At 38.6% G+C, this 26,855-nt stretch overlaps 1 protein-coding gene across 1 annotated transcript in view; it reads right to left on the bottom strand.

Annotated features, from left to right (window-relative positions):
- The window catches only part of SOAT1 (sterol O-acyltransferase 1), a 45,457-nt gene extending 23,895 nt beyond the window's left edge, over positions 1-21,562 (bottom strand). Inside the window, exons 1-2 of the mRNA XM_081112304.1 lie at positions 21,358-21,562; positions 8,942-9,064 (exon numbers count right to left, since the gene is read on the bottom strand). Coding sequence (XP_080968430.1) covers positions 8,942-9,056 — 115 coding nt within the window. The 5' untranslated portion in view covers positions 9,057-9,064; positions 21,358-21,562. The remainder of the gene's footprint in view (positions 1-8,941; positions 9,065-21,357) is intronic.
- Positions 21,563-26,855: the final 5,293 nt, after the last annotated feature.

Raw genomic sequence — 26,855 nt, 5'->3', positions numbered from 1 at the left:
CTCTCTGAAATCAAATATATATATATAAAATAAGCTCTCGTTAAAATTTTTTTGAATAATTCTTGAAGAAATCATAGAATGGCTTTGCTTTCAGCTCTGCTGGGTCCCCAGCTGCACTGCACTGTTTCCAGGACTGGTTCAAGGAAATCGGGACTCTAGAAACCAAGGGCTATAACTCCACACAAATAAAGCTTTCTACCACATCTCATCCTCCCGTGGGGGGCCTCTGGAAATTCTTATTCCAGCAGCATCCCAAGAACCCTACTCCCACTAGCAACAAAGAAATTCCACCCGTGCAATTCTCTGATCACACTAGCAAAGTGGTTTACACTTCCCATCTTCCCTTTCTCACTAGCTATTCATTCCCAACCTATTTCTGCAGCTCTTCTCCTTCAGAGGTTACTATGGAGCCCAAATTTCTAAATCTTCATCCTCATTAAACCTGCTACAAATGCCAACATTTATGAACCATTTATCACGCATCATCTCATTTATTCTTTATAACAACCCAGTAGATAAGCAAAAGAGTTGGTTTCACGTCTATTTTAAAAAATGAAGAAACTAAGAATCAAAGAAATTAAAAAACTTGACCACAAGTCACATAGCCAGTAAGTAACTGAGCAAAGAAGTAAAACTAGGGGTCTCTGTGCCCTAGTCATGCATTGTGCATCATAAAAAGGTTAAAAATAAAAACAATCAAGGCCTGTAGTGACTAAATTCCTAAAGATGACTAAAGAGTACTCAGCAGTGACTAATAACCATTTCTTCGTTTCAGTTATTTTAACAAACATATTCTTTGTCTCCTTGTAGCAAGTACAGAATTAGCTAGTGCGGAGGCACTAACAGGTTTTTATTGCCTAGAAGTTCAAACTCATTTTAAAATCCTAACCATTTTCTTAAAAACTCTCAATAAGTATGCCTTAGAACAGAGATTTTTAACCAGTATGCTGCAAGAATTTCTAAAACATTCAATATCTGACTATTTGGTCAGAGGTACTGACCTCTTTTCCCTTAAATTGTCAAATTAAAAAAAAAAAAAAGCCAACACAACAGTAACCATCCAGTGTGAAAGAATAAAAATTATATCTATTTTTTGTCAGATCCAGCAAAAAATGTATTTTTGGTGTGCTGCAAGAATTTTAGTAATTACTTAATTTGTGCTGTGGTATGAAAAAATGTTGAAAATTGCTGCCTTAGAAGGTCATCCCAGTCTCGCCTTGCCCTCCAGAGATATCAGTAATCTAAGAGTCACATGGAAAGGTACTTTTATGTCCAGATAAAGAGCTATTGGATTTAGAACTATTCCTTGAAAGATATTTATCTATCTTTAAAACAAAAAAGGGAGATAAAATGGTTCTAGTCTATCACCTTTTATTGCTCCACTGACCTCAAAAACCTTCTAAAAATCTCAACTAATCACATGTCTGTGTGACCATAAGGAAATGGATTCTGCCCTGACCGGTTTGGCTCAGTGGATGGAGCGTCGGCCTGCGGACTCAAGGGTCCCAGGTTCGATTCCGGTCGGCCTGCGGACTCAAGGGTCCCAGGTTCGATTCCGGTCAAGGACATGTACCTTGGTTGCAGGCACATCCCCAGCAGGGGGTATGCAGAAGGCAGCTGATCGATGTTTCTAACTCTCTATTCCCTCTCCCTTCTTCTCTGTAAAAAAATAAATAAAATATATTTAAAAAAATGGATTCTAAACTAGAAACAGGGTCAGTATACAAATAGTCATACAGAAGAGTTAATAGATAACATTGAAACAACTTAGCTAGCCATTTTGAAAAACTATACTAGAGACCTCTAACACTTATTATTAAAGATAAAATTTCAAATGGATCAAATATTTGAATCCGAAAAACCTAAGTAAAAAATTTGTCTTCCTTTTTCATAATCTCAGATGATGTATAACATGACAAGGAATCTAAAAGCAATAAAATATGTGATTGATAAAAACTAAATGTGGCAAGGCACACCATAAGCAAAGTCAAAAAACATGTAACAAGCTAAAAAATATTCACAGTACATAATAATCAGAGGATTAACTTCCTTAGTAGAGAAGAGCTCTTTAAAAAAAAAGAAAAGAAAAATAATAGCCACCAGATAGGGAACAAAAATGGGCAAAGGACATGAACAGAGCTTTTAAAGAAAGAAATATATAGTCAGTAAGTATATTTTAAAAGTTCTCTACCTCACTTATAATTTATGAGGACAAATTTATGCTATGTGTTTTACTCCCATAAATTGCAAGTTTAAAAAAAAATTGGTGAAGACACATTGGCAAGAGTATGGGGCAATAATATAGATGGGAATGTAAAGTGGTGTAACATTTTGAGAAGTAAATTTAGTAATATCTTAATTTTAAATGCAAAAACTCTTTGACTCAGCGATTTCACTTTTAAGAATGTATCCTACAAGTACACTAGCACAAGTAAGCAATGATACTGTTTCAAGGATATTCTGTACAGCACTATTATAATACTGAAACCCTGGAAATAACTTAAATGCCCATCCATAAAAATAAGTTAAATAAATTACCAAGCATTTGTGCAACAGAAATACTACACAGATACTTTTAAAAGAATAACACTTATATACATATCCTGAATAAAAAGATGTCTAAGACTTACTAAGTTTAGAAAAAGCAAACTGCAGAAAATATTCCAAACACAATGCCACACGTAGGGAAAGAAACAAAACATGACTACTTAAGGAGAATTATTACTTAATGACTTTCTATGATGCCTGCATTTTTAAATGAGTATATATTACTTTAAATTTAAAGATTTATAAGCATACTTCAGCATTTTTTTTAATGAAACCAAAATATCTTGCATTTCTTGAATAAGGACTATGAAGAGAAAATAGCCCCAGTATTTAGCATGAGGACAACAAACTGAGATTTTAAAGGGATAATGTGAATAATCTACAAAAGCAATAAATGGAAATACCAATCACAATTGGCCTATAACTTTTTCAAAGCTAAAAACAGATTTCTATTCTGTAATCAAAATAAATCCAGGAACTATATTACTCAATCAGAGTTAACTTTGGTTTATTTTTCTTTTATCACACACCTGTATCAACTGTGTGGGTTATCCACACAGGGGTGAGCAAAAGTAGGTTTATAGTTGTGAGTATGCAAAACAGAGTTAATAAAACTATTGCAATAATCATAACCTGTGTGTCTCTTTCCATACAAATAACTGTACACCTACTTTTGCCCACCCCTGTATATACAGTAAGAGAATTAGCCTTAGTATCACTAAACTTTTATAACATCATATGATCCTATTTTTAAATCCAAAGAGAGAATGTCTGGTAGAAATATTAAAATATTTCATGTAAAAAAACAAACAAACAAAAAGATCTCATGTAGATTTTAATTCTTAGTTGATTTATTATGTATATAGCAGAGAACTGTAAAGCTACCTAAGGATCTGGGACAGAGAGCTACAGCACCATCAAGGAGAAGATAAAATAATACCTTAATGAGCCTATGATATGTTTTGCTTAATATCATATTGCAAACAGTGCTTTCACACTTGCCCTCCTTTGTTCTGCAAGAGGAAATCTAAGCACTGACAGGCTATACGTCATCCACTATGTAGGCAGTCGGTCATGACTACACACTCAGTTAAGACTTCAAGCCCTACCTTCTCACTTCCTCCTGGCCTTTCCAATTTTGTCTTTTTATCTATGAAAACAAAACACAAATCCATCTGTACTACTCCCCCTGCCCCCAGCAATCCTCTCTAAAAGTAAACAAAACACCATACACATAATCTATATTGTCTTAAACTCCATGCCTTTGCGAACTCCTATCTTCTGGCCTGAAAACTCTCTCCCAGTCTCTTGCTCAAAGGCCAAATTCTACTTCTGTGAGACTTCCTTCCGTTCTAAAGCAAGGTACCTACCCTCACCCTATTGGTCTCCTATTCCATTTAGTTACTATAATTTACTTAACTCCTATTTATAACATAGGACTGCGTTCTGTTTTCGTATCGTATTTATCTGAACTATTAGCAAACTTGGCACACTGCCTTATACACACATAGATCAAAGGTGCTTAAGGACACTAGATTAACCTGAAGGCAGTACCAGGCTTTAATCTGAGATGCATGTGTTGCATGTAAGGGCATAATCAAATGACAGCTAAGACAATTCTTATTCTAAGTGCCTAGAATTCCAACATTTAACTTTTGATAAAGTTATTAAAATTAGATTCCAGAATGTTCTTTGTTTTATTATTGATTTTAAGGAGAGAGAGAGAATACTGATTTGTTGTTCCACTTATTAATGCATTCAATAGTTGCTTCTTTTATGTGTCCTGACCAGAGATCAAACCTTGGCATATCAGGACAACACTCTAACCAAATGAGTTACCTACCCAGCCAGGGCCAACAATGTTCTTGATAGAACAATGAAAAGATTAAAAACTACAAGCTCTTTCCTCAAACATTTTATCCATACATATTTCTTGCAACTACACCTTTAAAAACTGTCATAAAGTGAACTGTACTAATATTTTCCCCATTAGAAAATTGTTACAATTTATGGTTATATTCCTGCCCCGGGTCTTGGCAACACGTGGAGATAAAATCGGAAAGAATATCTCATTAGAAGCAAAACATATCATAGACTTTCTTTCAAAATAGTCAAGTTGTACCTCATACCCCATTATTTAAAACTGAATGTACCCGTTATGCCTGGGCAAAATTGTACCCAAATGATTTTTTTTTTTAAAGAAGCTTTTGTGGGTTTTTTTGTTTGTTTTTATATATTTTTATTGATTTTTTACAGAGAGGAAGGGAGAGGGATAGAGAGTTTGAAACATTGATGAGAGAGAAACATCGATCAGCTGCCTCCTGCACACCCCCTACTGGGGATGTGCCCACAACCAAGGTACATGCCCCTGACCGGAATCGAACCTGGGACCCTTGAGTCCGCAGGCTGACGCTCTAGCCACTGAGCCAAACTGGCAAGGGCCCCAAATGATTTTTTTAGCAACTCTCTAGAAGACAAATTTGCCTCAAATACATTTCACCACAGAAAACAATAATCACTGACAATATTTTGTAGGCTCTCTTAAAATGTGAAACCTTTATGGGCTGATTTTTTAGCATAATTCTTTTTTTTTAAAGTTTAAAAAGCTGTCAAAGAAAGTATCAGCTAATATCTTCCATTTCTTTTGACTAATCTTCCTTTAATGAGCTAAAACATTCAATCTCCTTCTTTTGACCTTAAAAGCTATAAAAAGTATTAATTAATGCTCAGTAACTTTATTTCTGCTGGTAACTATGTTACCTCTCATTTCACAAAGCATTTTTCAAGTTAGTGAAATTTTTCATTTCTCAGAATACCATGTAATTTACTCAAAAGGTTACATCATCAACGACTGAAAAAAGTTTGAAGTAACAGGTACTCCCATATTGCCACTGGGAGTGCAATATTTCCAGAGGGCAATCTGGCAATCTCTACCAAAATAATCTTATAATATGCATTCCCTTTGACCTAAAAACAATTTCTAGGAATGTATGCAAGGAAAAAATCACAACCATTTGGACTTTTGCTTATCTGCTTTTTCTAAAACAAACATGCTTTTGCCTTTATACCAAGGGGGGAGGAAGGGAATGTACCCTCAACCTATTCAGTAGATAAAGGATCTATGTGGACTGGTCAGTTTTATGATTAGATGCATATATTGGATGAAGGTGCAAGATTACAAAATAACTGGGTGGGTTTTTTTTTTTCATTTTTTTGCCAAGGGATTTTCAAAATATGTTACAAAAGCCTGAAAGACATATAAAATATGTTACAAAATATGTTCTTTATGTTCAGATATTATCTATCTATCTATCTATCTATCTATCTAGGTATTCTGCCAGTAAGATGCATGTCTCTAACTTTAACCTGCATATGAATCGCCTGAGAATATTAAAATGAAATTTTATTCAGTAAATGTGAGGTGGGATGTTTCTAATAAGCTACCGGGTGGTGCAGATGTTCTGGGTCCTGGTTGGTGGGCCACCCAGTCTGGCGTAGCATGGTGTCTTTTAAGTCCTTAAAACTTAAAGGCTACATTTTACCCACCTGCTTATTCCCCAAAGTGACCAAATATTTAAATAACTAGAGAAACACAATCTATTTTCAGATGAGCATTACTTAACATTAATCCAAGAAGGAGGTCATACTTAATTTACTAGTAAGCTTAAAAATTCAATTTTTAATATCTAAAACTTGGAATAGTTGAAACTTACTAAACTAAACAATGAGGAGTACTGAAAATATGTAGAATTAGAGTAATTTAAACACATTTTTAAATTGGGACATAAAGAGAAAATTGTATCTGGTGATAGACAAGTTTCAATAAAAAGTAATTTTTCTGTCTCTAAGACAAACAAAATGGATTATCACCCAGTCCCTAAATCATGAAAGGGGAATGTTTCTACCCAATGTTGGCTCAAATTTCCCATTTTATATCACAATAAAACTAGCCCATATGCAATATGAATATTTTGTAAGTAGCTAACTAAGAGTTCAGCAATCAATACACTTCATTATGCAAATGTAAGCTGAAACATTTTGGGGATTCAGCTGCTATTATTTACAATTAAATTTAAGTAGGAAAAGCAAAAGAATGTTTCTTTATTTAAGAAGTTCATGGTGCCAGACAACTTGTCTCAAAGTTTCACTTCTATTTGTTAACCAAACAAGCCTCAAACTTTCAAATCCATGTTGAAATGAAACCTACACAAATGTCATTGCAAAAATAAATAGCCTGAGGCAATAAATGACATATAAGTTGGAGCTATCAATCTTAAGTATAAACTTGACCTTAGCAAGTACTATGTCATACTTATCTTTGTATTCGTGTGCTAAACAGACTTGGATATAAGAATAAAACTTCCTAATCTCTCTACCTCTCCCAAGATTTATAGCCCGGTAGTGAACTAGGTTAGTTATCCTGATTATTACTTTCAGGCTCATTACAACTATATTAAGAGAGTAATTAGTAGCAGTTATTCATAAAAATCCAATTATGTTAATTGCAGAGGGAGGGTTTCTTATTCATTTAACTCAGAGCTCCATGAGGACTGATCACTGCTGTAAGCCTCAGCTCCTAGCAGGGCACCAATCATTGGTAGGTTAGGTGGCTGAAGAAATGAATAAATGATCAGCCCAAACCAATATGCTCAATTAATATTTGACAAAGGAGGCAAGAACATACAATGGAGTCAAGATAGTCTCTTCAATAAACGGTGTTGGGAAAATTGGACAGATATATGCAAGAAAATGAAACTAGACCACCAACTTACACCATACACAAAAATAAACTCAAAATGGATAAAGGACTTAAATATACGACGGGAAACCATAAAAATACTAGAAGAATCCAAAGGCAACAAAATCTCAGACATATGCCGAAGCAATTTCTTCACTGATACAGCTCCTAGGGCACTTGAAACTAAAGAGAAAATGAACAAATGGGACTACATCAAAATAAAAAGCTTCTGCACAGCAAAAGAAACCATCAACAAAACAAGAAAGCCCACTGCGTGGGAAAACATATTTGCCAATGTCATATCTGATAAGGGCCTAATCTCCAAAATTTATAGGGAACTCATACAACTTAACAAAAAGAAGATAAACAATCCAATCAAAAAATGGGCAAAGGACCTAAATAGACACCTTTCAAAAGAGGACATTCAGAAAGCCAAGAGACATATGAAAACATGTTCAAAGTCACTAATCATCCGAGAGAGATGCAAATCAAAACAACAATGAGGTACCATCTCACACCTGTCAGACTGGCTATCATCAGCAAATCAACAAACGACAAGTGCTGGAGAGGATGTGGAGAAAAAGGAACACTTGTGCACTGCTGGTGGGAATGCAGACTGGTGCAGCCACTATGGAAGACAGTACGGAGTTTCCTCAAAAAGTTAAAAATGGAACTCCCATTTGATCCAGTGATCCCACTTCTAGGAATATATCCCAAGAAACCAGAAACACCAATCAGAAAGGATATATGCACCCCTATGTTCATAGCAGCACAATTCACCATAGCTAAAATCTGGAAACAGCCTAAGTGCCCATCAGTAGATGAATGGATTAGAAAACTGTGGTACATCTACACGATGGAATACTACGCTGCTGTAAAAAAGAAGGAACTCATACCATTTGCAATGGCATGGATGGAACTGGAGAGCATTATGCTAAGTGAAATAAGCCAGTCAATGAAGGAAAAATACCACATGATCTCACTCATTCATGGATAATAAAGACCATTATAAACTTATGAACAAAAATAGATACAGAGGCAGAGCTGCCTCAAACAGATTGTCAAACTGCAGCAGGAAGGCCGGGGACAGTAGGGGAGCAAGAGATCAACCGAAGGACTTATATGCATGCATATAAGCATAACCAATGGAAATAAGACACTGGGGGGTAGGGGAGGCCAGGGGATTGTCAAGGGCGGGGGAAAAAGGGATACATATGTAATACCCTTTATAATACTTTAAGCAATAAAACAATTAAAAAAAATGAATAAATGGATGAATGGTGTCTAAAACATAGTAGATACCCAAAAAATATTCACTGAATTAATTAAGAGTTTGTTTTTCTAATTTATCATTACATGAAACACTATGTAATATAAATCCTACATTAAAGTATACATTGCAAACTCCATTTACATCAATAAAACTCACCTCTATGAGATGTGCTGTGTCACCATTAGTATCTATGGTGGCTGTGACTGACAATTAAATTGGTGTTCCTTTACATTCTCAGTATAGTTTTCCCTTCTGCATATTTGCAGTGCCTGTCAGCATATCCATGTATAATAAAGAGAGCTAAAGAGATGGCTCGGTGTTCTAGAACATGAATTTGCTCTCTTTCATTAATTCACCTAAAAAAAAAAAATTAAAAGCCTCACCATTACTAGGTGTCTCTGGGGCCTGCTTTGCAGGGCTTCCCTGGTCTTCCTTTTCTTCAGGATCGTCACTGGACTTTGACAGCCGTTTTCTTAGAGACATCTCTTCGCCCACCATTGTGTTAGCTAGGAAAAAAGATGCAAAAAGTTTTGAACCAAGTATCTGGTTTAGGCAAATTTCACAATATCACGATATTCAGAGGTAAAAGAATGATATATACTCTCCCTTCTGTTTTACTTTGATCATGTTTAAAGCATTTTCTGAGTACAAGATACTATAACAAATGTGAAGAAATTAGTCCCTATAAAGTAACTGACTGGTTTCAAAGGCTCTTATTTAACCAAGCCCTCATTCTTAAAGAACATTTTAATTGAACAAACAAGGCATAAGCATATGAAAAATCAAGAATTCAATAATAAAAGGTAAGTACAAAGATGCCGCAAGGTAGAGTACGATGAACAGTCAAGTCAATGGAGAAAACAATAATATCTGAAGGTCAGAGACAGAAGAGAGCATTAAAAGATGTAAAGGTTTCACAGAATAGAAGGTATCTGGACGTAGTCTTGAAGGAGGAGAACAGGGCACTCATGGGTAAGAAAGGGTTAAAACAAGGAGCCCTGTTCAAGAGATCACAGCAGACCACTTTACAAGAGGACAAGAAACAAGCTTTTGTTGAGTATCTACAAAGTGCAAGGACTATATGTGCTTTCCATTTTCCCATCTAATCTTCATCATAACTCTGCAGAACAGATGGTGTTACTCCTGGTTTCCATATGAGAAAAAAAATAAGGCTCAAAGTAATTACTGTCAAAACCTTCCATCCCCACACCAGTTGCACAAGTTGGGTTTATTAGGAACACACACCATGGGAAACTGTGGGGTGACTCAGTAAGGGGGTATTAGAACTGACTTACTTAGGATTTGGAACTTGGCTAGGTGATTTTGGGTGAGAGATTTTGGGTGTTCCTTGGGGATGTCAGAAAGCCGAGACAATGCTATGACTGGGTTTCTCAACACATCTCTATAGGAAGGCTCCCTAGAAGGAAGATAAAGCTGGAATTGATAAAGCAGAAACCCTAACTGATGTTTGTCTGGGGAGGAGGACGCTGGAAATGTTGTGCCTTGGACAATGACCATGTTTTGTTTGTGTTCAGGCATGATGATGGCATGGACATTTTTTGCCTTGACCCACCGTGGTCACAGAATGGCCTTTTCTGATGCTGACGGTCAATGAAGTTGTTTTCAACGGAACACCAAGAACCGGCTCTAAGCGCCGGGCTAGCCAGCAGCATCACCGAGGCCGAGCTGCCAGCCCCGCGCAGCTCTCGGGGCCAGGGCTGCTTTCCTCCTTCTCCTTACAGTAACCTGTGGAGACCAAACAGCTAATGACAGGGTCAGATTTGAATCCGGGTCCAATCCAAACAACACTATTTCAATTTTTTTAAAGTTGATAAAAGAGAAATATGACGAGAGGACAGACTAGAAAAGAGAGCTGGAATCAAATTGTAAAGGCCTAAGAAATTAGGATTTTTTTTTCTTTCTGTTAGGCAGTGGTGAGCCATTTTAAGCACTGGAAAATATGATCAAAGTCAAATTTTGACAGATCAATGTCAAGACATAATAAGGCTTACTCCAAAGCAGTGTTTATTATCTATTACATTTTCATTAATCTGAAGCAAAAAGAAAATTAATGAAGTACTCACTACATTAGTTTTAAAACTACATATTTTTAAATTCTAAGATTACCATCTTTCTAAACTTTTAGGTTAAAATGTTCTTTTCTGTATGAAATGTAGTACATGGGAGTTTATTTTCTTAAATATCACTGCTTGCCAAAGTAAAGATCTGACAAATGTAGATCAGTCCCCTTCCAGTATTTTCTGAAACTGAACAAATGAAACCATTATGGAAAGGTAGGTGGATGTGTCACGTAGAAATTTTAGGAGGCCAATGAGATCTCATTGAGAGGAACCTAGGAAAGAGGTCGTCGGGGCAACTGACACATCTGAAAGTCATCTGTGTCACAGGGACAGAGGAAGCCGGAAGAGCTTCTAGTTCTCCAACAGAAAAGATCAGAGAAGTGAGAACAGACCACTAAACTCTGAAAGATGTCCGACACATCTTGAAGTAACACATCAAGTAGAAAAGAAATCAGGGAAGGAAACCATAGAGAGTGAGAAATGCAAAAAGAACCCAAATGTGTAAAAAAGGGATTACACAGGGGATAAAGTGGATTAAAAACAGACTCCACTTGTGAGTGCTTATGTGCTTTACTATTCATGTATGATGTATTTTCATTTCAATATAATCTTTAAAGTAGTTACTATTACTTTATTCCTCAAATGTCCTTGGTCACCATGTCTTCTGTTACCCTCTTTCCTGTCTCTAGAAAGCCCATTCTCCTCTGCCTTTCTCTATCTAGCTAACCCTACACACCCTTAAAGGTAAGAGTCCCAGCCGCAGCAGCAGGAACAGCAGTAGTAACAACAACTGCAGCTTTGACTTAGTGAGCAGCTGTATGTACCTACCATGTGCTGCTGAGTCCTTTCCATTTTCTTTTTTTTTTTTTATTGATTTTTTACAGAGAGGAAGGGAGAGAGATAGAGAGTTAAAAACATCGATCAGCTGCCTCCCGCACATCTCCCACTGGGGATGTGCCCACAACCCAAGTACATGCCCTAGACCGGAATCGAACCCGGGACCTTTCAGTCCGCAGGACGACGCTCCATCCACTGAGCCAAACCGGTTTCGGCCCTTTCCATTTTTTTATCAAATCTTTACAAAGTTAGAAAGTAGGTATTTTACAGATGAGAAAAATATTGTTAAGGAAGTGATTTAATTTGCCCTAAATCATATGATTCTCTGACAGCAGAACTGGGATTCAAAACCAGAACTACCAGATTCCACAGCCTATCCTGTAATCGCTAGACCTGTGTCCTCTGCTAAGGTTCCTTTGACCACCACCAGTCATCTCACTGTGACTAAGACCTTACTACTATACTCAGAGAGCAATGCTGTCTCCCTCTTACACTAGCATAAGCTCTTCAAAGACAGGGATTACATGGTATTTACTCTTTGAACCCCCCAAATCTAGTGGGGAGTCCCTGGAGCATGGCAGGCATGCATTATACAGAAAGTGGATGCATCAGTTATACCACAACCCGTTATCCTAAGGAAAAGGATACAATGCTCTAAGAGAATCAAGAGGAAAATATATGCTAGGAGGAAGCCAGTAAGCATCATCTTTACTGTTAACACCTTTACACATCCTACTCCAAAATAAGATCTCCAACTGCTCTTAATTGGGGGGTGGAGGGCCCCTGGGACTCTTAAAGGTATGCAAAAACTACTTCAAATATTTCAATAATGAAAAAAATTATACATTTGTCACATAAACAATACAGGCTAACAAAAACAATGTCACTTTGCTTTTAGCTGACACTATCAACTCAGTGAGAAATCAGTTCTCATGTTGATTAAAAGCACTTATTAAGAAGTGAAAGAAATACTTAATAAACCAAGTTTGACAAATAAATGATGTCTAATAGACCAAAAAAAAGAAGTTAAACCTGGTTACCCTGTAGAAAAAGACCGTTGTCGTGAAATTAGGAACCATCAGCCTCATCTAAAGAACAAAGTCTTACATCAAAAGCTAAAACACCATCACTCTGCCATAATTTCATCTACTTATTTTAGAAGTGAGCCAAAGAAGAAAAATGCTAACTTCATAACAAAACCTTTTTATCAGTCTATACTAATGCCGTTGGCCTCAAATTCCTCTATTAGTAGGAAGTGAGAACTATAACAGTGGAAAAACACAGGATTTGGTATCAGAATACGGTAGTTTACGTCTTTGCTTCATCTTATCATTATGTACTTGGGTAAATCTTCCAACCTCTCTCAATCTGTTTCTTCATCTAGAAAATTAATATAAATGCTACTACAGTTTATCATCATAAAAAAATATGATAATATGCACTAAAGTGCCAACATTTTATTAACAACCAAGTGAAAAGAATTAAGTAATCTGATATCTACACACGTACCTCCTGTAAGCTAAATGACACAGTCAAACATTAAGCCATGTCATTCTCAAATTCTACTTGTTTGCTTTATGATGTACTAGATGAGGGTAAATAAAGTGCCATAATCACATACTTCCTCAAGTGCAGCTCAAAGATCATGTGGTTTTCAAGGTAATATTAACATTTTATTATTGTCATACATACAGATGTTAGGAAGGATAACCATTACTTAAAATGGCTAACCTCAATTCTGACCAAATCCTTCGATCACGTAGATGGTAAAAGTATGAGATGATGTCTAAATCGAGTTCCTCCTGCCATGCATGTCAGTTAACAGTATATAGCGTTACAGCAAAAAATGGAGGCAAATTATAATAATGCTCAGCTCAATTGTTCCTTCTCCAGACAGATGGATCATTTTGGCCTCTGTATGGAGAGCAGACCACAATGAGGTCAGGAGTGCAAGCAAAGGGCCAGTGAGCAGACACTGCATTCACCCAGGTGAGGGATGAAAGAGAGAACCACTCATCTAAAATAGAACTGAATGATCCCTTACCAATCTAGACAGTAGCTAGGCAAACAACTTGAGCTGTTGCAAAGTTAAAAATTCAACCTGTAGTTAATGCTACATGGTTTCTAAGTGCTAAGATGGACCACTGATCTTATGTGAGGTGTACCATAGTGTTTTCTTGCCCTCCCATTAACACAGCACCTGGAAGGGGAGTTATCCTCCTTGTGTCCTATCATCTCCAAGTCCCCTTTCTCCTCCCCAGGTCAGCCAGATTATCACAACTGATACCTCTCCTGTTGCAAGTATGTGCTGTCTTCCTGATCACTCCCCTCATTCACTGAGGAGGTGAACACCTCACTCACTCCCCATCCTCTCACTAATTCTTCCACACTTCATCACCCATGTACACTGATCCATCCAATACCCTGTCTTTCAATCTCAACTTCTTCTTTTCTCCAACAAGCTGTTCCTATGTCCCAGTTACACCTTCCCCTAGAACAGGGGTGGGCAAACTTTTTGACTCGAGGGCCACAATGGGTTCTTGAACTGGACCGGAGGGCCAGAACAAAAGCATGGATGGAGTGTTTGTGTGAACTAATATAAATTCAAAGTAAACATCATTACATAAAAGGGTACGGTCTTTTTTTTTTTTTTTTAGTTTTATTCATTTCAAACGAGCCGGATCCGGACCGCGGGCCATAGTTTGCCCATGGCTGCCCTAGAACTTCCTGTCACCAATAACTGCTCCATGTCCATAATTCTGATTTCCAGCATCTAACCCTCTGAACACCACCAGTTCACTTAATCTGATACCTCCACACCAATTCTTTAATTCCTTTCTCCACATACCAGCCCACATTTCTCTGAGCTCCAGGCTCATATCCAAAGGCCTATTTCAAGTAGATGTCTCTCATAGGCATCGCATAACATGATCAAAACTGAATTACTGATATTCCCTCCAATTCCATTCTTCTTACTGCTTTCCCCATCTCAGTTAATGGGACTAACAGTGAATCTTTGCCCGGATTTAAAAAACAAAAACAACAACACTAGGAAGTGATCCTTGATTCTTTAATCTCCCTTATCCAATCCAACAGCAAGTCCAATTTACTCTGCCTTCAAAATATATACCCAATTCTAATATTTCCTCACCATATCCACCACCTTCACCACAGTCTAAGCCACTGTCACCTCTCACTATAGTAACCTCCTACTGGACTCTCTTCAATTTCTCCCCTCTGTACTATTTTTTAACATAACACCCGAGTAATCCTTTTTAAAGATATCAGAGCAAGTCACTCCCCTGCTCCAAATCCTTCCAACATTGGATGTTGTTTTAAGTCCTCATCATTTTCTAGTAACTCCTCCGTGATCTGCCACTCACCACCTACCCTCTCCCTCCAGCACCCTCAACCTCCTACTACAATTCTCTCACTTGCTCTACTCTAGTTACTTTGGCCTTTTGCTATTTCTTGAGCAAGCCAAGCTCATTCCCACAGCTGTCCTCGAGGCTTTCTCCTTCGCTTCATTCAAGTTCTCTGCTCAAATGCCCCTCAACTAAAATAAACACTCTCACACCCTGTTACTCTTATTCATTACCTTGCTTTTTCTTCAAAGCACTTACTACCCAATACATTATAGCACTTATTATCATCTACCCCATAAGGCTATAATTATAATCCCCATGAAAAGTAGAATTCTGTCTAGTTCACCATTTTACCCAAGTATCTAGAACTACACCTGGAATATACCTACTCATTTGTTGAGTGAATTAATAAATGGATACCAAGCATTTTCATATACATTAAGAAAATAAAACAATTGTGCTTCATATGTCCATGAAATAATCAGTAATAGGCTAGTATAACAGTTGGAATTGATGTTCACTTTTATTTCTAACTTTACCCATTAATATTAAATGGTAAATATAATGACGTTATATAACTAGGTCAATGAGGATATTTACCTAGTTTGGGATTTAAGTTGTAAGTATATACATAAAAACCATCTGTTCTAGAACTTAAGACTATTCATCAACATTTGCCATTCAGGACCCAATTCTAAGCTTAGGTTACCTAAGAGACTCTGAAAAACCATTTGCTGGCAAATGCCATACTCTTTACTCCATTGGAAACCACTCAAACTTGAGCGACTGTTCTCCTGAAACAATTCAAATTAGAATAAACATGATCAGAATTGTTAGTAAGTTCTCTTAATGGGTACTTACTATTTTCTTCACTCTTTGATGAGAACTTTGTGGCCCTAGCCGGTTTGGCTCAGCGGATAGAGCGTCAGCCTGCAGACTCAAGTGTCCCAGGTTCGATTCTGGTCAAGGGCATGTACCTTGGTTGCGGGCACATCCCCAGTAGGGGGCGTGCGAGAGGCAGCTGATCGATGTTTCTCTCTCATGGATGTTTCTGACTCTCTATCCCTCTCCCCTCCTCTCTAAAAAATCAATAAAATATATACTTAAAAAAAAAAAGAAAGAACTTTGTGTACATTATCTCCTTTACTGCTAACAATAACCATATGTTGGGGTAAATCCTGTCCCCATTTTCAAACAGAAAAAGAAGTAGTGACTGCCAGAGCATAATTATAAATGACAGTAAAGGAAGAAAACTTTAAAAGTATGACTCAACATTAAAAAAAAGAGAACAAGTAGAAGTTTAATGTTTTGTTTTCAGTGTGATCAAAGGAGTTATGTTTCTTATGCATCCCCTCATACATCATTGTATCAAAGCAGACCTTAGCTGAAGTTCATGCTTCAGTGACCTTGGCACATCTTTAAAAGGCTATGTTTAAAAATAGAAGGCAAGGCAATTTAGACTAAAAATCTTTCTTAAGTTCTGACACTTTAAAGATATGTGCCAATCAATTATCTGAAAATAAAATTCATGTATATTCAGCACCTCTTTCTACAATGATGTTAGCAAACAAGTCCTCATAGAGGAAGTAGCATTCATTCGAACCAGAGTTCAAAAGAAGAACCAGAAGTTTGCTAGGCATTAAACAGGATGGGAAGAGAGCACACTATGAAAAACATGAGCAAGTTCAGACCTTGTTCATGTTTTTAATGACCTTGACATTCTTTAAAAGGCTGTGATAGTTTAAACATAGAAGGCAAGGCAATTTGCTTAAAAATATTTTTCAAACATTATTTCAAACATTTTATTGAGGTGTGTGCCGAGCCCTAGGATACGCAGATTACCACGAAAGTCTGTACCAGTGGTCGGCAAACTCATTAGTCAACAGAGCCAAATATCAACAGTACAACGATTGAAATTTCTTGAGAGCCAAATTTTTTAAACTTAAACTATATAGGTAGGTACATTGTTATTAACTTAATTAGGGTACTCCTAAGGCTTAGGAAGAGCCACACTCAAGGGGCCAAAGAACCACATGTGGCTCGCGAGCCACAGTTTGCCGACCACAGGTCTGTACCCTCCAGAAGTGAAAATCCAGCGGGCAAAAGTCATTAAAATGTAATCACAACACCTTACGGTGTTACAGAACAGTAGTTGAGGTATCATATAGTATGAAGGGAGTTCAGCCTGGTGGCCAACTGATCTTCGGGGCAATTAGAAAAGGTTTCCTGAAGAAAGTAAAATTTTGTTTAAATCTTAAAGGAAGAGAAGGAATAAAGCTGAGCACAGAGCAAGTAGAAGGGCAAAAGTAAAAGTCAAAGGCCTTTACGAGGCCATTCCAAGGAGTCTGGAACTTAGAGCACAAACAAGGAGCTGATAGTTTTTTAAATAACAGGGTGACTTGACATTTGTCTTTTAGTAAGATAACTCATGTGACAATATGACAGATGTACTATGAAAGAAGATTATTGACAGGGAGAACAGAGCTCATACAAAAAATGATAAAGGTCTGAAGTAAGGATCAAATGACATGAGTTTACTAAGTGAACAAACGAAGAAAGAAGAGATAAGGGAGATAAATTTACAAACATTAATCTGAGGCATCTATGAGATATTCAGATGGCTATATCCAGAAGGCAGTTGTAAATCTAGATCCCAAGTGAGTTTTCTAACGCAGCAACTTTAGAAGAGAAAGGAGTAGACAAGTTTAATATGATGTGAGTGTGGGTCAGCCAAATGCGGATGACCAACAGGTAGATGAACACACAAGTTCAGACTGAAGATGGAAATCTGGGATTCATCAGTATGCACAGGCAGCAGCTAAGGCCAAGACACAGGAAGGAGATTGCCCAGGGAGACCATAAGTCTAGAGGTTACCTAGGAAATAATAAAGCTAATATTAACTTTACACTATGATTCATTTCTATGCAGGTAGGCAGGTACTAATATCCCATTTTACAGGTGGTTAAGTCATTTCCCCAATATCATAAGGGAATTAAGGAACACTAAAAAAGCAAGACTAGGAGAAATTAGAGGAGAACCAGGAGCAAGTAATGTTCAAAATCAAGTTAGACGATTCAAGAGGTAATCTATGGCCAATATCAAGGAGAATTTAAGTAGAACCAAAAGATGGAGGCCTCAACCAGGTAACTCAGTTGGTTACAGCATCATCCCAATATTCTCAGGTTGCAGGTTCAATCTCTGGTCAGAGCACATACAAGAAGCAACCAATAAATACATAAATAAATCGAACAACAAATCAAAGTTTCTCTCTCTCCCTCCCTCCCTCCTTTCCTTCTTTCCTCTCTCTAAAATCAATAAATATTTTAAATGGAGAAAAAAAAGGATAGTGATATTTCACAATTTGGGGACATTAATAGCTATGATTTACTTCTAGTTAGTTTCAGGAAGGACAAAGAAATGTATTGGACTGGGTTGCAAAATGAGCAGAGGAAGTGAAAACAATGATCATAAGACTAGTCTTGCAAGAGGTCCAGCAATGAAGACACCAGGCATTAATTTTTACTAAGTCAGTAACACTTACTGTGCTTGATGCCAGGTTAAGTGCACCACATATCTCATGTCACATTTCCATTTTAAAAGACACAAAAGATTTGGAAATGCTATGAAACTTGTTCAAAGTCACATAGCCAGTAAGTAGAAGTGGAAACATTTATACCCAAGATGACATAAAGCTGACTAGATAACTATTTTAAAATACAACACACTGATTAAACAATTATTTCTTAAGAATCTAATCTATGCATTGGTTTTGTAATATTCAGTTTGATAGCATCTAATTTGGCCTAATAAAGTGTTAATAATCTGCTGTTGATTCCACTTAAGGTATTTTTCATTTCAGTTATTGTATTCATTTCTGATTGTCTTTTTAAAAAAATTTTTTTTAAAGTATTAAAATTCAGCTGAGTAAATCTGAAGATCTAATTGTTTTTATTAAGCGGTTCAACTGGACAGCATCCCATTAGCAACTAGAAGGGTGCTCTGATAAGTTGTACAAAATGAAAGGTTTTTATAGGCAGGAAGAGGGTAGTACTAAGAAGTTAAGGGTGGACTATTTCAAGCAAGGACACCTTCCCGTAGGGAAAGGCAGGGGTCTTTTCAGGTAGATTATGTTTCTGGGAGAGATCAAAACTGCAATCAGACCGGGTATTAAATCTAGATTTGGGAGCATGGGCTTTCAGCAAAAACGATGCTCTATTGGGCCCATGGTTTCCTGTTTAACAAAAGCAAAACAAAAATAATTGATTTGAGAAACAAATGAACCAGGTTAAAAGCAGTGTCAACTTTAGCCTGCCTAGAGTGTTCCTATTAATAAAGCTTGCAAAAGAACCCATAAATCTATAAAACAAATAAATATTGAGCACCTACTCTCAGTGAAGAACTTTGCTGTAGCACACCTAGGTTCAGTGGGGGATGGGAGGTGGGGTGGAGAAGAGAATCAATTGCAGATAAATTTACAATCCAAAACATAAAATTTCTTCCTCTTCTTTCTAAACACAATCCCACAACAGTTACATATCAAAGAATTAGGTCATTAAGTCAATTAGCAAAACTAAAGAACACAGACAGGTTTTCGAACATATCTGTATGGTCACCATATTTACTAATCTTACCTGATAAATTCCAAAAATAAATGTATTAAAAGCATTTCCCACTTCCTTCCCAAAGGAAACAGGCACTCTTCCCTATTTAATTATTTCCTATTCAAAAGTTCATTCCCCTGTCCTCCAACTCATTCACTCTTTCTTTGTGCCAGGCCAGAGCAGCGGTTCTCAACCTGTGGGTCGCGACCCCTTTGGGGTCGAACGACCCTTTCACAGGGGTTGCCTAAGACCATCGGAAAACACATATATAATTACATATTGTTTTTGTGATTAATCACTATGCTTTAATTATGTTCAATTTGTAACAATGAAATTGGGGGTCACCACAACATGAGGAACTGTATTAGAGGGTCGCGGCATTAGGAAGGTTGAGAACCACGGCTCTAGAGAATGAAGCCATAAATAAGATGGGGACTAGTTAGCGCTCATGAAATTTACCTGCTAGTAGAGGAAACAAAGCATCTAAGTCAGCGGTTCTCAACCTGTGGGTCGCGAACAATGAAAATACATCCTGCATATCAGATATTTACATTACGATTCATAACAGTAGCAAAATCATAGTTATGAAGTAGCAATGAAAATCATTTTATGGTTGGGGGTCACCACAACATGAGGAACTGTGTTAAAGGGTCGTGGCATTAGGAAGGTGGAGAACCACTGATCTAAGTCACTAATGCAGCTTGCTACAATGATTAACTGCAGCTAAGGAAAACAGAATGCTGGGAGAACTTCACCAGGACAGGACGGGTTCCCTGTACTGATATTTGGGCTGATAATTAAGGATACATAGGAGTTGGAGGAAGGGAGAGAACAGTGCCTAAGAGGTGGAGATCTTCACGAGAAAGAGGCTTTCCTAGAACAAAAATAAAACCTGTGTGGCTGGAGCCCAGAGATCCAAAAGAAAAGTGGGTCCAAATCAACTGGAGACAGGAAGAGTGGCGGCAGTAATTTGGTCTTTATGCTGATGAGAAGTAGGAAGTCTTTGAGAGTTCTACGTGTGTGATGCATTGAGACACATGTATTTTTAAAGATTACTTTCTTTATTAGGTGATTACTCTTGAATGTCTCAAAGCTCCTTCCAAAATCCATCCTCATGTCTAAACAACACACAAATTTCCCTAAAAAGTCATTCATCCATCCGTCTAAATTATTAGCAAGGGTGGAGGGGGAGGAAGGGTTGAAGTTTAATTCTATGTCAAGAGAAAGGCTAGTATTCTGAAAAATACAAAAAGTAGTTTAAACAGATGGCAGCCCCTTAATTATTAAGAAGTGGCCAATCAGCTTAATCTACATAAACACAGAGAGTATAGAGTTTATAGTTGTTTCTTCCTTACCAATAACTTGTAAATATACATGTCACCTAAGTTGCGTGACTATTAGCATTTAAGAGAGCCACGGAAACTTAATTACATCATAATATTTAAGACTAAATTACGAGCTTAATTAAAGGCTTTGGTGCCAAGGCAAGCAAATTTAGATGTACTGAAGTGTCAATCATCCCTTCGCACATGTTTTTTTTGTTTTGGGCTTCCCACCCCCCCTTAATCAATTAGAAGCCGACTTCCTGAGTGCATTTTTGGTTTAAGGAATAAAATGTCTTCTAAGTCATAACTTTCTTCACTACCGACTTGCGAGATGCCACAGCATGTGTGGGACACCACAGCCATCTCCAACGCTGCCAGCCAGCGGGGGTCCGCTGGTAACTTTCCCGCCCTCTCCATCTCCCCAACTCCCCAGGATCCGCGGAGCCGCCGCCTCCTCCGCTCCCCATCCCAGGACCAGGCCCGGCCCGCGGGGCCGGAGTTGCAGCCGCCGCCTCTATCCCCTTCCTCTCGGCCCGGGTGGGTGGACCCAGGCGGGTAGTGAGGATCCGATCGGGAGCAAGGGCATTACCTGGGGCCGGAGCCCGGCAGCGGGGACCTCGGCAAGGAAGGCAGAACCGGGGGCCGTCAGAGCGCGGCCGGCAGAGAGGTCAGCTCCGGGCAGCTCTCCGGGTGTCCAAGGCCGGCAACGCCGCCAGCCCGGCCGCAGACGAAGATAAAGCGCCGGACTCCCGGCCCCTCCGCCCCCAGCCTCGCGGCCCGCTACGCAGCGTCACGCGCACAGTCCGCGCCGGCTCAGGATTTCATTGGTGTCCCGGCAGCCACCAGGCTCCGCCCACCGCTCCCGGCAGCCCCGCCCCTTTCCGCGCGCGTGTCTCCGGTGCGAGAGCCCCGAGCTGGCCCTGCCGCGGGGCGCGGCGAGTTGGGCTCCGGCAGGTGGTGACGCCGGCGGCGGCAGCTGGCTTTTCGTTTCTGCCCTGGCGATCCGATGGGCGGCAGGTATGGGACCGAGACAACGTCCTGCGAGTGCGAAGAGGCTCCCCGCCCGGTAGCACGGGACTGGCCAGACCGGTGCCTCTTCTGGAGACTCGCGGAAGCCGCCTCTAAAACTGAGGGTCGGTGCAGTTCGCCCTGACCCTCTAGGAACAACACAGAAACGCTAGTCAGAAGCGTTTGTCATGGGGCCCTTCCTTGTCAACTATACGGGACTGTGGGTGTCCTTCAGCACGTGCGCACTAGATGAGACAGTGAGATACGTGAAATGATGGGCAATTATGTAATTAAAAGGGGGACTTTCATAACCAAAGAAAAAACGATGCAGAGAGAGGTGTAGGACATAGATTAGCTAGGACAGTTCATTGCTTATGTTTTACGAAAGTAAGGGTGTTAGGCGAATTTAGAGTAAAGTAGGTGAAAAGGGAATGATGAGCCCTGACCGGTTTGGCTCAATGGATGGAGCGTCGGCCTGCGGACAGAAGGGTCCCAGGTTCGAATCCGGTCCAAGGGCATGTACCTTGGTTGTGGGCGCGTCCCCGGTTGGGGGTGTGCAAGAGGCAGCTGGTCGATGTTTCTCTCTCATCGATATTTCTGACTCTCTGTCCCTCTCTCTTCCTCTCTGTAAAAAAAATCAGTAAAGTATTAAAAAAAGGGGGGGGGGGATTATGAGAGCAGCAGGGACTGAAGAGCCACAGTCCCAGCCTGCAAACCAGCACAAGCTAGCCTAGCCTAACCTGCCTAAATCACCTGGACACGATTCCAAACAGATACGGCCAGGCTGCCCTGAACAGATAGATGGGTCAGGTTTATCTGAACGGACTACCCTCTGTGGCCCTTTTCTAAGCAGGCAGCACTTCACCCCAAGACAGAAGCTGCATCAGCATCCAGTCCAATTCAGTACTGGCAGTCACTGGGAACCTACCCAGTTTGCCTCTTGTACAACTGTGATTGCTGCTTCTGCCAACTGGATGACGATAGATCCCAATGGTTTGTGTACTTTACCTTTCCCCTCCCATTAGCTAAGGAGCAGTAGGAGCACAGGGACGCATTCCTGTCAACACCGAGAAGGCTTGTGTGTTCCTCTCGTTTACTCATTCAAAAAGTACTGTTTTGTTATTGGTGCTAGGGGCACAGCAGTGAATAAAACAGAAGCTCTGGCAATTAAAAGCTTCTGTTTCTAGTGCAGAAAACATTGAAACAAGTAAATGAGATGATTGCAGGTGGTAATAAGTATTGGGAAGAAAGCAAAACAGTATGGTCATGGAAGGACTTTTTGAGGAGGTGATCGGAGCTAAGACTTAAATGAGGAGAAGGCGCCAACTATGCCAACTATGGGAAGACGAACATTCGGGACAGAGGACAATGGATGTGAATTTAAGGTGCTGATGCTAAACAAGTTTGGCTTGTTTGAGGAACAGAAGGCCAAGAGGCTTGAAGCACCATGTGGAGGGTAGGAGTTTAAGGTTAAGCAAGAGCTTAATCGTTTTGCATTTTTTATTTCAGTTAAGTTTTGTCTTGTTTTGTTTTTTTAATCAACTTATTTTGTAGAGAATGACTTGGAGGAGAACAGAAATGGAACAGGGAGAAGCCAGAGAATGATAGGAAGCTATTGGACAAGTTATGAGATAGATGATGGTGACCCGGATTAGTGTAATTGCTATGGAAATGGAAGTAGAAGAATTTCAGGATATTTCTTGAGGTGCAGGTGTGAAGAATGGTAGTAAACAAGGTAACTCCCAGGGTAATAAGTGAATGGGAGAATGGCAATGCCATTTACTTCAAGGAGAAAGACCACTTAATATGATTGGAGGGACCTTGAAAGCCTCTGCCCTTACTAAGCCTCTCCCGCCACTGGCCTGAAAATCCTTGGGATCAAGGATAGGTTAAATTTGAATGTTGCTTCATCATATTCCAAAAAAAAGCCACAAAACACATGTAGCCCTAGCCAGTTTGGCTCAGTGGATAGAAGGGCCTATGGACTGAAAGGTCTCGTGTTCGATTCTGGTCGAGGGCACATGCCTAGGTTGCAGGCTTGATCCCCAGTAGGGAGCGGGGAGGAGACAGCCGATCAATCATTCTCTCTCAACATTGTTTCTATCTCTCCCTCTCCCTCCCCCTTCCTCTCTGAAATCAATAAAAAATATATTTTAAAAAACCAAAAACACATGTAATAGTTGCTAGGGTTATAAACATGAATAAGAACAACTGTCTATTGGGGAGATAGGTAATAACTAAACCATTTCAAGACAATAAGATGTGTTATGATAAAAAGAGGTAGGTTGTGCACCAAAGGGTCCCTGGTTCAATTCCTGGTAAGGGCACATACCCAGATTGCAGCTGGGTACCCAGAAGGGGGTGTGCAGGAGGCAGTTGATTGATGTTTCTCATATTGATGTTTCTTTGTCTCTCTCCCTCTTCCTTCCTCTCTTTCTAAAACCAATTAAAAAGGAAAGGGAAGGGAAGGAAGGGAAAGGGATGATAAAATTGCCTAACAGGGTCATTGTGAGGATTAAATGAGTTAATGCCTACAAAGCTCCAAGTACAGGCACTGGCATATAAAAGTGCTGCATAAATACATTGAAGTTCATCATTGTTGTTGATGTTATTATCTTCTGGATACAGTGGAAGCAGAAGGAATGACTATCACTCTATGAGAGGAAATGTTGAAATGGAGGAAGGCAGTATTATTCATAATAGTCAAGAAGTGGAAACAACCTAAATGACCATCAACTAATGAATGGATAAAGAAAGTGAATATCCATATAATGGAATATTATTCAGCCATAAAAAGAAATGAAGTGCTGATATATGCTACGACATCGATAAAACTTGAAAACGTTCTGCTAAAGTGTAAAATTGTTGTCACAAAAGACCACATATTATGTAATTCCACTCATACGACATGTCCAGAATAAGTAAATCCATAAACAGAGAATGGATTGGTGGTTGCCTAGAACTGGCATAGTTGGAGGGAAATTGGGAGTGACTGCTAATAGATACAGAGTTTTCTTTTTGGGGGTGGTAAAAATATACTAAAACTAGTTATGGTGATGGCTGCATGCACAACTCAGTGAATATACTAAAAACCATTAAACTGTGCACTTAAAAGGGTGAATTGTATGGTTTGTTAACTGCATCCCAGTAAAGTTACTTTATTTTTTAAAAAATATATTTTATTGATTTTTTACAGAGAGGAAGGGAGAGGGATAGAGAGTTAGAAACATCGGTGAGAGAAAAACATTGATCAGCTGCCTCCTGCACACTCCCTACTGGGTATGTGCCTGCAACCAAGGTACATGCCCTTGACCGGAATCGAACCTGGGACCCTTGAGTCTGCAGGCTAATGCTCTATCCACTGAGCCAAACCGGTTAGGGCCCAGTAAAGTTACTTTAAATGGGCAAAACTAATATAGAGGTCTGAATGGTGGTTACCTTTTGCCAAGTTATCAATTGAGAGAAGGTATGAGGGATCCCTCTGGTGTATTAGAAATGTCCAGTGCCTTAATCTGATTACACAGGTGTGCACAAATGTAAAAGTTCTTCAAATTACATATTTAAGATTTGTGTACTTTACTATATATAATATCTCAGACAAAAAAACTTTTTATGTTAGCTCTATTGAAATAATTTTGATATTCATTAAAATATTGATATTCATTAATTATATTTTAATTTTTTATTTAATTTTAATATATAAGGGTATTTTAGACCCTGACTGGGTAGCTCAGTTGGTAGAGCATAGTCCCAATATGCCAAGGATGCACAGGGCACATACAAGAATCAACCAATGAATGCATAAATAAGTGTAACAACAAATCAATGTTTCTCTCTTTCTTTCCCTTCCTGTCTCTCTAAAATAAGTTAAAAATAATATTTTATAAGTAAAATAAAGCACATATTTAAATAATTTTTAGTTTTTACATTTAATTTTTAATATAATATATTCAGTGTAACAAATATATTCAACACACTCAATTTTCATATACTTTATTTATTTATTATTTTTTAAAGATATTTTTATCAATTTTAGAGAGGAAGGGAGAGAGAGAGAGAAACATCAATGATGAGAGACAATCATTGATTGGCTGCCTCCTGCATGCCTACCCTCAGGGATCTAGCCAGCAACCCCAGCATGTGCCCTGACCGGGAATCGAACCATGACCTCCTGGTTCATAGATCGACGCTCAATCACCAAGCCACATTGACCGGGCATTTATTTATTTACTTATAAAGAATAGTTTATTGATATTTTGAGAGAAAGAGGAGACAGACGTCGATATGACAGCCCAACATTGATTGGCTGTCTCCTGTATGCCCTCCACTGAGGATCAAACCTCCAACCAGGGCATGTGCCCTTGATCAGGAATGAACCAGCAACCTCTTGGTGCCTGGGACAATGCCCAGCCAACTGAGCCACACCAGCCAGTGCAATTTTCATGCACTTTAAATTCTACTACATTTTGTGTACTGATACTTTAGATCATTACTATAAATAGAACACAAATAAATGAAACTATTAATGATAGCATAATTAATGATTTTGTTGAAATGTTAGCAAGATAAAGTTATGGCATAAATATAGGATGATATATGAATTACATGTGTTTTAATTTCATTCCTCATCCAATACATCATCAGCCAAAAATTTAGACATATGCAATAATATTTAAATTGTAATTTTTTGACATTTCATTTTTCTTTAAGTCATATAAAAAGTATAGCTTTCCATATATTTTCCCATTTGGTTGTTATAAATGTTTACTTATACTCTATTTGTTGAGGTAGGAGGGTATACTATATTTAATAGTCTGTTAACTTGATTTATAACTTTTAAAGACTTAAAGATAAGGCATGTGGACCTCAATTTGTTTTTTGTCCTCAGACACATAAATGTTATTGGTGGGCCTACATACAGCATGTGTGTGCTGTCTTGTTTGCAGTTAATCTATATACTTCTTAACCGACTACTTCAACCTCCTACACACACACACACACAATTTTGTATTGCTTCAGTAGAAAAGAGATAGTTTTACCCACTCTTGATTCCCCTGTAGTGCCTATCACAGTGAGTGT

This window comes from Myotis nattereri, assembly GCF_964212035.1.
Source record: "Myotis nattereri genome assembly, chromosome: 18".
Taxonomy (NCBI): domain Eukaryota; kingdom Metazoa; phylum Chordata; class Mammalia; order Chiroptera; family Vespertilionidae; genus Myotis; species Myotis nattereri.
Note: the sequence above shows the minus strand (reverse complement) of the source record. Positions and strands in the feature narration are given on the sequence as shown.